This window comes from Sceloporus undulatus, chromosome 5 (genome assembly GCF_019175285.1).
Source record: "Sceloporus undulatus isolate JIND9_A2432 ecotype Alabama chromosome 5, SceUnd_v1.1, whole genome shotgun sequence".
NCBI lineage: Eukaryota > Metazoa > Chordata > Lepidosauria > Squamata > Phrynosomatidae > Sceloporus > Sceloporus undulatus.
The window spans coordinates 193,066,058-193,078,510 of record NC_056526.1 but is presented as its reverse complement, the minus strand read 5'-3'; the positions used below and the strand labels follow the sequence as shown (position 1 = coordinate 193,078,510).

Sequence of the window (12,453 nt, the reverse complement as noted above, 5' to 3'; positions counted from 1 at the left end):
TGTCCTCCTTTTCCTGGACTTTTCCTCCATTTCATCCTTCTGTCCAGGAGGAATTCCACAATGTCCCCTTCTGAGCATGACTAAGAAGCATGGATTTATATTTCTATGGAAGTATTCTGAGCTCTTATCTGGGAATGTCCTCCATTATTCTTGAATGTCCTGCTTTTTGCAGTTAGGACTTCTGGGCCTCATTCCCACTTACAGATAAATTGGTGTGCGATCCGAAACGATGAATCGATTCGACATTGGATCGTGGTTCCCTCTACACTTGCCCCGGTTGCATTTTCTGTCATCAAAATAACCCACTTGTGGTTCCCATTCAGGAATGAATTGATTCAAAAGGATTCGGTTGCAGCCAACCAAATGGGAAATTTGAACCGACTCCGATCTGATTGTGGTTCACACTTGCATGGAGCTTGCCTTTGGTGCAACACCGCATCCCACCCCAAGGAACCGGTTCCCCCGGCAGACCCACAGGGGCCCCTTTGGCAGACCTACAGGGGCCGTTGTTCCCCATTGGCACACTTGCGCACACTCAAAGCACAACAGGCTGAGCCCCCTTTGCTTCTGGGGGAGGAGCGGATCGCAAGGCAGAGCTTTGGGAAATGGGTTTGGCACCTGATCACCCTGTTTGCAAACTTATTTTGGGGGTTGTTTCATTTGCGGGGAAATGAACGGGGAAAAGCATGCAACTTGGAAACCAGTTGCATGTTGCAGGGAAAAGGGGAGTGAAGCTGCACATGTGAGATGATGACAAACCACACAAATGGTTGTGTTTTATCAGGAAATCTTGGTGAAATCAGGAGAAGCCAGACCTGTCTCAGGAATCCTGGCCCTTCTTTCCTTTGTGTGAGATGCATCACTGGGCTGAGACCGACGGAGGCAGGACAGGCGCCAACAGATTATCCTGTTAATTAAGGCACCAAGACTCATTAACAAACAGGATTCATAAGTGGAATTGCATGCCCTCCATCTGTCCTGCTTGGCAGCTATGGTCCCGGCTAGTCCCACTTTTTTGCCTGCTTTTAAACTGTCCCGGTTTCCCTGCTCTTCCTGCTTTGCCCCTTTTGCCCTCAGCTTCCTTCCATTGCCACAAACAGAGTCCAGAATGCAAAAGCAGTTTGCGCTCATTAGACTCCGCAGGAAAGAGAGGAGAAGAGGGCAGGACCAGGCCTTTCCCAGGAGGCTCAGGCAAAAGCAAACTGCTGCAGACTCTCCTGGCTTCTGAATCCTTCCTGAGTAGAGACTGCCATTCTGAGCACATTGGTGTTGCTTGGCCACACGCATCCCAGCTTTCTTCTGTATGGAATTGCTGTCCTTTGGTAGGTAACAAGGTGAGCCAACAAGGCGTAGTACTTTCAGTGCTGGACTGTGGCTCTGGAGACCAGGGTTCGAGTCCCTGCCTGGCTACGGAAACCCATTGGGTCACACTCTCTTGGCCCCAGAGGATGGCAATGGCAACCCCCATCTGAACAAATCTTGCCAAGAAAGCCCCAGGATACGTTCGCCTTAGGGTTGCCATGTCTCCCAAATGACTTGAAGAAGGCACACAACTCACACGCAGAAGATAGTAAGAGGGACTACTTTCTAAGGAGCAACTGCCAGAGATAAAAGGTGGGGAGGAGGAAGGAGCCTTGCCTTCCCTTGTTAAGGCTGGGGAAATGGGGCACTGGCAGCCTACCCTTTAAGAAACAACGACGACTGGCTTTGAGGATTTGTGCAGCTGAAGATCTCCTTCAAACAAAATCCTTTTCATTGGTGGAATACTGAAATAAATGCGCTAATTGGCACCTTCTGCCATCCTTTGCCAGCTCCCAGGTCAGCTCCAGACTTTCCGTGGACAGAGCTGCCCCATTCTTGCCCAGAAGAGGAGGAAAGGAGGAGCAAAAGGGGTCTTCTCCCTGCCTTCCTCCTCCTCCTCCTCTTCCTCCATCCTTTCTCTTCTGCCAGAAGGAGCCACAGCTGCTTTCTTTCTCAGCTCAGACAAAGGGAGAGGAGCAACCTGAGAAGGCCAGGAGCATTGCAAGAAGGCACACCATCCCAGCCCTGTATTGCCCAGGGCTATTCAACGTCTTTATCAATGACTTAGATGACAGAAATAGGGGCAACCTTATCAAATTTGCAGATGACACCAAATTAAGAAAAATGGCTAATACTCCAGAGGTCAGGATCAAGATTCAAAATGACTTTAAGAGATTAGACTGTTGGGCCAAAACCAACAAAATGAACTTCAACACATAGGAAAAAAAATGAAATCCACAGATCTAGGATGGAGGACCCTTGGCTTCAGGAGACTTATCTCTCTGAAAGGGATCTGGGAGTCCAAGTAGACCACAAATTGAACATGAGTCAACCGTGTGATGCGGCAGCTAACAAGGCCAATGCGGTCCTAGGCTGCACCAACAGAAGCCTAGTGTCTAGATCAAGGGAAGTCATAGTGTCATTGTATTCGACTTTGGTCGGACCTCTCCTGGAATAATGCTGGGTCCAGTTCTGGGCACCACAATTTAAAAAGGACTTTGAGAAACTGGAGCCATGTGTCCAAAGGAGGATGATTAAAATGATGAAGGGCCTGGGAACCATGGAGCCCTAAGAGGAAGGACTGAGGGAACTGCTGGGGATGTTTAGCCTGGAGAAGAGAAGGCTAAGAGGTGAGATGATGAGAGCCCTGTGTAAATACTTGAAGGGAGGCCATATTGAGGAGGGAGCAAGCTTGTTTCCTGCTGCTCCAGAGAACAGGACCCAATGGAGCCAGGGATGGAAGCTCCAGGGAAAGATCCCCTCCAGCCTCAGGAAGACCTTCTTGCAAGCAAGAGCTGCTTGGCATGCCTTCAGTGGAGTCCAGTGGAGCCACTTCCAGGCAAAGCACCAACTTGAGCTGCCAGAGAGAAGCTCGGGAAAGAGAGCCAGGGGCCCCTCTGCCAAGGCCCTGCTTTGGGTCCTTCCCAGCCCAGGGTTGCGGGACAAGGGCGGGCCTTTTGCACCCCTTGACCCCAGACCCTTCAGGGCTTTCTAGGTCAGAACCTGTCCCCCAGAATCCCATATCTCTGCATTTCGTTCTTCCGCCGGAGCTGCACTACTTTACAGTTCTCCATATTGACTTCCATGTTGTTGGCTTTGGCCCAGCTTTCCAGTCTATTCAGGCCCTTCTGAACCTTGCTCCTGGCCTCCGGAGTATTAGCTGCTCCCCTGAGTTTGGTCTCCTCTGCACATGGGAGAAGCATGCCTTCGACTCCTTCATCCAAGTCACTGGTAAAGATGCTGCAGAGCCCCACTGGACGCCCGACTGCTCCCTTCTTCCTGGAGGCCCCTCCGGCCACTGACCGCCGGCTTCCCGGCCCTGGGCTCCTTTGTTCTGCTCCGAGTGGGCGTGTCCTCGTCGCCATTGGCCGCGCGGGCGGTGGGCGTGTCGGTGGGCGTGGCCCGGCGGCGGCGGCGGCGGGACGTGTGCGCTGTGTGCCTCGGTTCGGGCGAGGCCCCAGGCGAGGGGCGTGGCGGTGGGCGTGTCCGGGGGCGTGGCGTCGGCGGGGGCAGAGGGCCGAGGAGCGGACGGAGGATGGGATGGGTGCCTCGGCGCCGAGGGTGACCCCGCAGGTCCGGCGGCGGTGGCGGCGGCGGCGGCAGCAGGGCGCGGGGTCCCCGGCGGAGGATGGAGGCGGAGGCGGAGTGGGAGCGGCCGAACGTGGAGACGATCAAGTGCGTGGTGGTGGGCGACAACGCCGTGGGCAAGACCCGCCTGGTCTGCGCCCGCGCCTGCAACGCCACCCTCTCGCACTACCAACTGCTGGCCACCCACGTCCCCACCGTCTGGGCCATCGACCAGTACCGCGTCTGCCAGGAGGTGGGTCTGCCATGGGGAAAGCCCCGAAGGAGAAGACCCCGCCCCCCGCCTGGGCCACCCCCGGGAGGCCTGTGTTGAGGAGGGGTCTCTGGGTGGGTCAGGGCCCAGGGAGGGAGGGGGAAAGAGAAGCCCCTCCCCACTCACCCCCACCCCTCACCGTCTGGCTATTGACCAGGGCAGGGTTTGCCAGGCGGTGGCTAATGGGGAGGGTCCTTAGGTGGGGGTGGGTCAAGGATCCAGGGGAGAAAGGAAGGAGAAGACCCCTCCCCACCCTCTGGGCTGTTAACCAGTTCAGGGTCTGCCAGGAGGTCTGTGGGGAGCTCAGGAGGGGGATGGGGGCGCTGGGTGGATGGGTGGGGGGCCAGGGAGGGAGGGAGGGAGGGAGGGAGGGAGAAGCCCCCTGCCCACCCAAGCCCCTCTTGGCCCCCCATGTTGCCACTGTCTGGGCCACTGGCCAGTAGAGAGTCTGCCAGGAGGTGGTTTGGGGGGAGAGGGGCCAGGGGAAGGAGGGAGGGAGGGGACAAAAAGAAGAAGCCCCTCTCCACCCACAAGGGCCACCGACCCTCATGGCGTAGGGATGGGGCAGGGGTGCAAAGCCCCTCCCCTGGACCCCTGACCCCCATTTGTCCTCCCCCGCAGGTGCTGGAGCGCTCCCGGGACGTGGTGGACGAAGTGAGCATCTCCCTCCGGCTCTGGGACACCTTTGGCGACCATCACAAGGACCGCCGCTTCGCCTACGGAAGGTGAGGGGGAGGGGAGGTTGGGACCCACCTGGGGGTCCATGGCAGCCCCCTCCTCCATGCAGACCCTTCAGACACCCCCAAAGCAGGGGGTGCTGATGTTGATGCTGGGGGGGGGCAACTGGCTGGGCAAATGCCCTTCTCTCTGCTGGGCAAGTTACTCCCACAAGACAGTAACTTGGCCAAACATTCCTCCTGACAAGTGGGAGGGGGAGGGCAAGACAACTTTGCCCCTCACAGCTGGACAGCCGGCCAGTGTTCGGCAAAACAGCTCAATGTTATCGACTGATGGATGGAGTCAGTCCCAGCCATGGGGAGAACAAGGGGGGGCGGAGGCAGGGGTTCTCTGCACCTGCGGCTGTCCCAGGGAGAGGGGGCAACTGACCCTTTGGGCAAAGCCCACCAAGGGATGAGGGGGGTCTTCCTGCAGAGGAGCCCCTCTCCCTCCACAGCCAATGGCACTCCACAGGTGGCACTTTGCCAGGCTCAGGGAGGGTCCCTTGGCTGGACGCTGGACAGAGGAACCCCCCCCCCCCAATTCTCCCCCTTCCCTTTGGAGCTTTTCTGACCCTTGAAACCCAGCACATTCCCAGATCCTGCTGATAATCCCTGCTAAACTCCTGTGGAGGTGGTGAGTGCATGGCGGACAAGGAACGTGTGCCCCAGAGCTGGGGGTCTTTTGTCCCACAGATCTCTGACCGGTTGCCCCCAATCTTCTACGGGTGCAGGGACAGTGGTCATTGCTTGCTTGACCAACGAAAGGTCTCTGGGGGGCAGTCAATGGATCCCAGTTGGCAATGCAGCTGGCCTCAGCCGTGAAGGGTGGGGGTCTCTGGCTCAGGGGGTTCTGGACCCATGGAACACTGAATGTGTGAGGATGATGCCTGGCTTCTTTTGGCCCTTGCCTCCATCCTGTCCTCCAGAGATGGGCATGGGCCACATTTGCAAGGAGCTGCAGCCTGGGGGGGGGGGCGTGCGACGTCCTTTGCTCTCCTGCCCACTGACCTTCCTCTTCCTCCGCAGGTCGGATGTTGTGGTGCTCTGTTTCTCCCTGGCCAACCCAAACTCCCTGAAGCATGTCAAGAGCGTGTGGTACCCTGAGATCAAGCACTTCTGCCCACGGACACCGATTGTGCTGGTGGGGTGCCAGCTGGACCTCCGCTATGCTGACCTCGAGGCCGTCAACCGTGCCCGGCGCCCACTGGCCAAGTAAGGGGTCTCTGTCTGTAGTGGCCAGCTGGCCTTCCTTCTGGGTGCTGGTGGAGGGATGCTTTTGGTTTTGGAAGGGAGACTCTGGAACATGTGGTCGGATGGGACGGAGAGGGAAGGTGTAGTGAGCCATTTAGCATTTGTGACAAGACAGCTGGAAAACACATTAAGAAAGCCCAAGGCAATTTAAAGCCACCTGTGTGTGCGTAACTGGAGGAAATCAATTAGGCTCCATTGGCTTTAGCAAAGAGACTTTTTCCCCACTTGGCCTCCAGAGGACACCAGTGTGGTTGGCGATCCGGCCCCCTTCTCTCTTTGGGCCCTTTAGTCCACTTTGCTCTGTTTTGTGCAATCTGGGATTTGCAGTTTAGGGTGGGCATTTAGCATCTCAGCCGGAGAGCTCCAGTGGCTCACCAGTCTACAAATCCTAGCAATCCATAGGATGGTGCCATGGTAGTGGAAGAGGAATCGTAGAGTTATAATTGTGTCGCCTAGAAGGGTCTTTGCCCCCAATAAGGTTTCTCCAGAACACTCTTCTTGGGCCAGCCATTCCTTTCTTTCCCATTTTCCCCTCCAGGCCCATCAAGCCTTCGGACATCCTGCCCCCTGAATATGGGCACGAGGTGGCCAAAGAGCTGGGCATCCCTTACTATGAGACCAGCGTGGTGGCCCAGTTCGGCATTAAGGACGTCTTCGACAATGCCATCCGAGCCGCCCTCATCTCCCGGCGCCACCTCCAGTTCTGGAAGTCCCACCTCAAGAAGACCCAGCGGCCCTTGCTGCAGGCCCCCTTCCTTCCCCCGAAGCCACCTCCACCCATCATCCACATCCCGGAGCCGCTGTCTGGGGAAGGCCGGGACCCCACTGCCCTCTTCCACCAGCCCCTTTGCGCCGATGTTGTCTTCTATCTCCAAGGGGGCCACCGTGTCTTTGCCCACCGTGTCTACCTCGCCACCTCATGCTCCAAATTCTATGACCTCTTCATGCTGGACTTGGGGGGCGAGGTGGCTGGAGGGGCCAAGGAGCCTGCCGGAAGGACGAAAAGCTTGGATGCTGCCGACAGGGGACCCCCAGGGGCCATGGCAGCCTCTCTCCGGACCTCGCAGAGCGATGACCCACTGCATCTGGCCCCAGCAGCCCGGGAGCTGTCCGGCTGGGGGCGGGGCTTCGTCAGCATGGGGCCAGAGGTGGTGCGTGACCCAGTGACGCAGTGGGAGAGGCCCATGACTGCGGTCTACCTGGATGGGCTGGTGCAGCCCAGCCCCTTCCGGGCAGTGCTGGAATACCTGTACACGGGCCGCCTGGAGCAGCATCGGGCCGACCTCATGCAGGTAGCCACCATCGCTGAGCTGCTGGAAGTCTTTGACCTGCGCATGATGGTGGCCAATATGCTCAACAAGGAGAGCTTCATGAACCGCGAAATCACCAAGGCCTTCCATGTTCGCCGGGCCAACCGGATCAAGGAGTGTCTGACCAAGGGCACCTTTGCAGGTAGGCAAGCCAAAGGGGTGCCTGACTGAGGGCAGGTGGTTGGGGGAGGTGCTTGGTTGGCCCTGGGCCCACAGCCAGCCTGGTGGGGGGAGACTTGGTCTGGCCTTGGATCTTTGGGCTCAGCAGAGGTCATGTCCTTCTTAATCAGCCCTCTCCACGCTTCATTTCTGCTCCCTTGTAGATGTGGTCTTTGTGGTGGATGATGGATCAGTGCCGGCGCACAAGCCACTGCTCCTTGCAGGGTGTGACTTCATGGTGGCCATGTTTGGCGGCACCTTCCGGGAGAGTTGCGCTGCTGAGGTGAGGCAAGGAGGAAGCGTTGAGGGAGGGGGGACTGGATCCTCCCCAGGAAACAGGAGGAGGAACTATTCCAGGGGTTCAGATACAGCTATGCTGGGCTAGGAAGGACCGCTGGGGCAGACTGACCTTTTTGGCCACATGCAGGCTCTCTTTCTTGGGGAGAGTCTCTCTTCACAGTTCAGCCTCCCATCCAGCTGACATCTCATGGTGTTGCTGGAGGAATTCCTCTCTTTCCGAGGGCCCCTTCTGATTTTAAGTGTTGAGCCACCATTGAAAAGTCCCTGTTGGTCCCCTGGACGTTTGGGGCTTCTATATAGGGAGATGGAGGTGGAGGTCCTCCTGCCACAGCTCTCAGGACGTTTCTGAGGCCTGGACCTTGCTCTCACAGGGGAAAACCTCTTGCAGGCAGGGCCTCCAGGGATAGTCACTGGAGGATACAATGAGGTCTGGGGGTGGTGGTGATGTACCGCCAAACCATCCTGGGAGCTGCCCTAAGGGGGTCTCTTCTCCCCGTCTTTCCCTGCATGGCATTGCAGGAGCCCATGGGGCAGGTGAGGACGGAGTGTGGGGAGCACTGATGGGGGGTTCAAGTGGCATGGAGGGCAGACCGCCGTCTCACAGGAAGGAGGGCTTAGCTGGCTGGGAAGTCTCTTGTGGGTGAAAAGGTCCTGTGGGGGGAATCCTAGCCGTGTTGGCACCGAGTCGGTGGGCATGGCAGGTCAAAGGCATTGAGTTGCAAAGAGGGTCAGGCACAGGATCAGGTTGCACAGCTTCTGTGGGGTGGTGCATGCTGGGCTTTCCTCTTCCCCACCATTGTCCCCCCCACCTCTTCCTCCTCCTCCTGCTGCTGCTGCCGCCGCCTAGTGCAGCTCTTTTGGACCCTCTTTTTTGGCAGGCTGGAGGCCAGCTGGTCCCAGGAATGCTCTCCCCAGCCAGTGGCTGCAGGCCTTTGCAGGGGAGGGGCGGCCCCAGTCTCCCAGGCCCCTGAGATAAATTGGGCCTCCTCCTCCTCCTCCAAGGGATCACGCGGGCCATGGCTGCAGCCAAGCCGGGCAAAGGAGCCAGGAAGCCTCCCCCAGCCCTTGCCTGACCGCCTGCCTCCTCCTCTTCGCTAGCTTCTTCCTCCTTCCCCCCCCTACTTGCTCTTCCTTCCTTCCACACCCAATTGTTTGGCTTTTGGCAGGAGGATCTCTGTCGGATAAAAACAGTCAACTCCCCCTTCCATGACTCTCCTTTCCCTGGAGTGCAGCCAAGGACCAGCTGTGGAGCTTGCAGAGCAGTATAATGTTTCTGAACATGTGCAGAGTGAACTGCCTTTGAGTACCATCCTCCCGGATCTGAGAGAAATGGCTTCCGCCTTCCAGGAGGTTGAGATCCAAAGCAGTTCCCAGCAATGAGAGGGGGAATGAGCTGGCAGAGTTGAGAGTAGGGGTTATTGCTAAGGATCCTTTGCTTTGTTGGGCTGGATGTACAGCAAGGGAGAATTGGGGGATTGGTGGACAGTGGCTTCAGCACTTTTCCTTCTCTCCAGGTCCCTCTGCCGGGTACCAACTGTGCCTGCCTCCGCGCGGTGCTGGACTTCCTCTACACGGGCCTCTTTGTGCCCACGCCAGACCTGGACGCCATGGAGCTGCTGGTGCTCACCAACCGCCTCTGCCTGACCCGCTTGCAGGCCCTGACCGGTGAGTCCGTGGGCCCAGCCGACCAGGACTGAGGGGTGATGGCGGGCTGTGAAGGCTCTGACACACAGCAACCCTGCCACTCGCTAGCTGACCAACCCATCCGTCCACTCCCCGCCTAGAGGCCTCTTACATAAGCCGCCAATAAGATAGCTGGGGCTGTGGGGACGCTGCGTCCCTGCAATCAATGATGTGCTCCGGGGCCTTGTTTTGGCTCACCAGCAGCACAGCAAGAGGGTGGGTGGGGGACATTAGTTTCTGGGGGGGAACGGAAGACTAGGACAAGTCCTGAGCCGTTGAACCTGCTCAGGAGGCCTGCTGGTATGATTGGCGGTGCACAAAAGTGCGCTCCCACCCAAAAATACAACCCTGACATGCTACGCAGTGCGGTAATATGGCTTCCACGTCAGAAGAGAGGCTTGCCAGCCAACCAGTGTGTCCCCCTTGCCCACCTGAGGTCCTGTTCCGGTCTCTTCCCCAGAGCAGTACGCAGTGGATGAGCTTGTGCATGCCAGCCTACAGCAGGTGGAAATAGACGCCCAGGTCATTCTTTATCTGGAGATGACACAGGTATGGCTTAGCCTCTGGGAGCATGACCATCTTGGTTCCTACCGGGTGTCCAACCCAAAGTCATACTTCTGGAGGCAGGTGATCCGCAGGGGTTATGGGGGGAGGTGTTTCTGGACATAGGAGCATGGGTGCATGATGCTGCTGGGGAAGAACCTGGGCTGTTGGACGGGCTGCCTTGTTGTCTTTCCTCCTCGTCTCCAGTGCAGTGTTAGTGGACTAGGACTGCCCAAGGAAGGGAGTCCCGCTCTCTCTGGCGATAGTGGGAGAGGAGATCCACGGCTGCGATCAGCCACAAGGGTAGCAGTGGGCATGTTCCACCTGCTCTTCCTCCTGCCTTGCTCCTCACAGCCACCACTTCCTCCCCACAGTTCCACAATGCCCGCCAGCTGGCCGCCTGGTGCCTCCACTATCTCTGCACCAACTACAACAGCGTCTGCCGCCGGTTCCCCCGTGAGATGAAGTGCATGTCTCCAGGTAAGGGCTGGGCCACAGCGCTTGGGACAGGGCAGGAGTCTGTGGCCCACCCACTGTCCACTGGACTGGGAGGATAAAGGAGGGGCTGCAGGCAGAGTTTTAAGGAGACAACTGTCTATGCACCCATCACCTCTACTTTTCCATCCCAAAATGGACCTGGGAAGGTGGGATTAGTTTAGCATTTGTGTCCAGGGGCCTTGTGGTCATCTTGTTGGGCTTGGCCTGGCCTAGTTGTTGGGTAGCCCACAGCACCAAAGTGGCCCACCAGCCTTCTACCCCTTTGTGCCTCTGACTGGCATCACATCCTCCCCTTCCTTCCTGGTTGCCTGTTTCAGAGCAACTCCTGTTGGGAGCCCATCATTGTTGCTTATGCCATGGGGTATGTGGGGGTGTGTGGGAGCAGGCCTTCTGCTGGAGGAGGCCACTGCCGTGGGGTCATTGGAGCCCTCAGTGGTACCGGGTGGCACAGGGAGGCTGGGCACTTGGAGGTACCACTCAGATGGTTTCTCTCTCTCTCTCTCTCTGTGCCCACCCACCCCATTGCAGAGAACCAGGCGCACTTTGAGCGCCACCGCTGGCCCCCCATCTGGTACCTGAAGGAGGAGGACCGCTACCTGCGCCTGCAGAAGGAGCGTGAGCTGGAAGAGGAGACCCTGCGCAAGCAGCACCCGCGGAGCAAGTGGTGCTTCTGGCGTCCCCACCATGCCAGCCACATCTCCTGAGTGCCTCCCCCATTGCTGTGGGGGGGAGGTAAGGGGGGTGATCCACCGTCCTGTCCGTGCCTTTGCTGGCAAGGGCTCTGGCTGGTCGATGGATTCCTCCCTGGGCAAGGGGAGACCTGTCACCCCCTTGACTGTCGGGTGTGTGGCCGGGAGGGGCATCTGCCTTGTTTACAACCTCTCCCTGCCCCCCAAAAGAGACCCCTATACACCCCTGGGGCTGCCAGGTCTGTGCCTCTTGCTGCCATGCCTTCTCTTGTTGTTTACATCCCTGCTCTGCTTGTGAAGCTGGGCCCCAAACCATCTCTCTCTCTAGTTGCTACCTCTGACCTTAGCAGTATTTTGGTGATGGAAGGGAGGCCGGTGGTGTGGAGCCGGGGGCTGTGAATTGGGGGGCAGGTGGGACGGAAGGTGGGGAATGTGGGACCTGCAGCCAGCTGGCTGCTTTGTGGGGTGTTTTGGTCTGGATCTCCTTTTGGGGGGACCCAAATGATCTGGGAAGAATTGCTGAGCTGTGTGATGGGGGGGAGTGGGAGTGGGGGAACCGTGGGGGGCTTTACGGAGTCAGTCAGTGAGGGGTGGGCTGCATGGGGGAATGGGGCCCTACCTGCCGAGGGGGGGTGTAGAGAATGTCTTCGAAGGCATCTAGGTGTAGAAGTTGCTTCCTTTTTGTGCTTGTCTGCTGGGGTGGGGCTGCCATGTTTGTGCAGCTTGGAATTCCCTCCCACCCGCCTGCCTCTCTCTGTGCCTTGGACACAACACAAGCCTCTTCCCCAAAATGGCCCTCAGAAGGCGGGGTAGGGGGCTGGTCTGGAGTGCTCCCCCCTTTACTTACAGACCTCGGTGCATTAAGGGAAGGAGTTGTTGGGTGTGCTTCAGAGCGAGGGAAGGGGCTCCAAGCCCCCCTCTCTAGCAAATCTGCACACACACACACACACACACACACGCCTATCTATGAAAAGGTTTTTACACTTTTTTCTAGTCCACGTTCCATTACCCTAAAAAAATCAAACCCTAAACTTCAGCCAAGCACAAACCTAACCCAGAGCAGGGGCTCCTCTTGGCCCTTGCTGTTCTGAAGGGCTTCTGGGTCACGTGGGGGTCTTCTTGTGGACCACGTGAACCCACGTTTCTAACCACTGTGAGCTGGGCCTAGCCATCCTCACCCTTTTCTTACACACTTCAGTATTGGACTGTTTTAACCTTTAATAAAAGCCTTTTTTTGTATTGTGCACCTGAGTGGAAGTTGGCTCTTGTGGGCTCCAGGGTAGCAAAGGCAAGCAGGGCTGGCTTGGGGCTGCTCTGTATTTCCTAAGGGAAGGAGGCTCTCTCTGAGTTGGGGTGGGCTAAGAGGGGTCTCCAGGTCCCCTCCAAGCGTCGGGTGGGAAGGCAATGCTCCTTGCCATCTCCTGGCGCCAGGGATTCTGAAT

General features: G+C 57.7%; 1 protein-coding gene across 3 annotated transcripts; it reads left to right on the top strand.

Annotated features, from left to right (window-relative positions):
• Window positions 1–3,525: 3,525 nt before the first annotated feature.
• On the top strand, window positions 3,526–11,153 carry LOC121930514 (rho-related BTB domain-containing protein 2-like). 3 transcript variants are annotated; one of them, XM_042466949.1, is made up of 9 exons: window positions 3,526–3,841; window positions 4,481–4,584; window positions 5,605–5,790; window positions 6,368–7,281; window positions 7,463–7,581; window positions 9,113–9,263; window positions 9,742–9,830; window positions 10,199–10,304; window positions 10,851–11,153. In XM_042466949.1, the coding sequence occupies exons 1-9, from the start codon at window positions 3,650–3,652 to the stop codon at window positions 11,024–11,026; spliced, it is 2,037 nt and encodes a 678-aa protein (XP_042322883.1). In that variant the 5' UTR covers window positions 3,526–3,649; the 3' UTR covers window positions 11,027–11,153. The 3 variants fall into 3 exon arrangements, 2 of the variants coding, with proteins under 2 accessions (XP_042322883.1, XP_042322884.1); XR_006103964.1 differs by lacking the exon at window positions 10,851–11,153 and having other exon boundaries at window positions 9,747–9,830; XM_042466950.1 differs by lacking the exons at window positions 10,199–10,304; window positions 10,851–11,153 and having other exon boundaries at window positions 9,646–9,762.
• The last annotated feature ends 1,300 nt before the right edge of the window (window positions 11,154–12,453 follow it).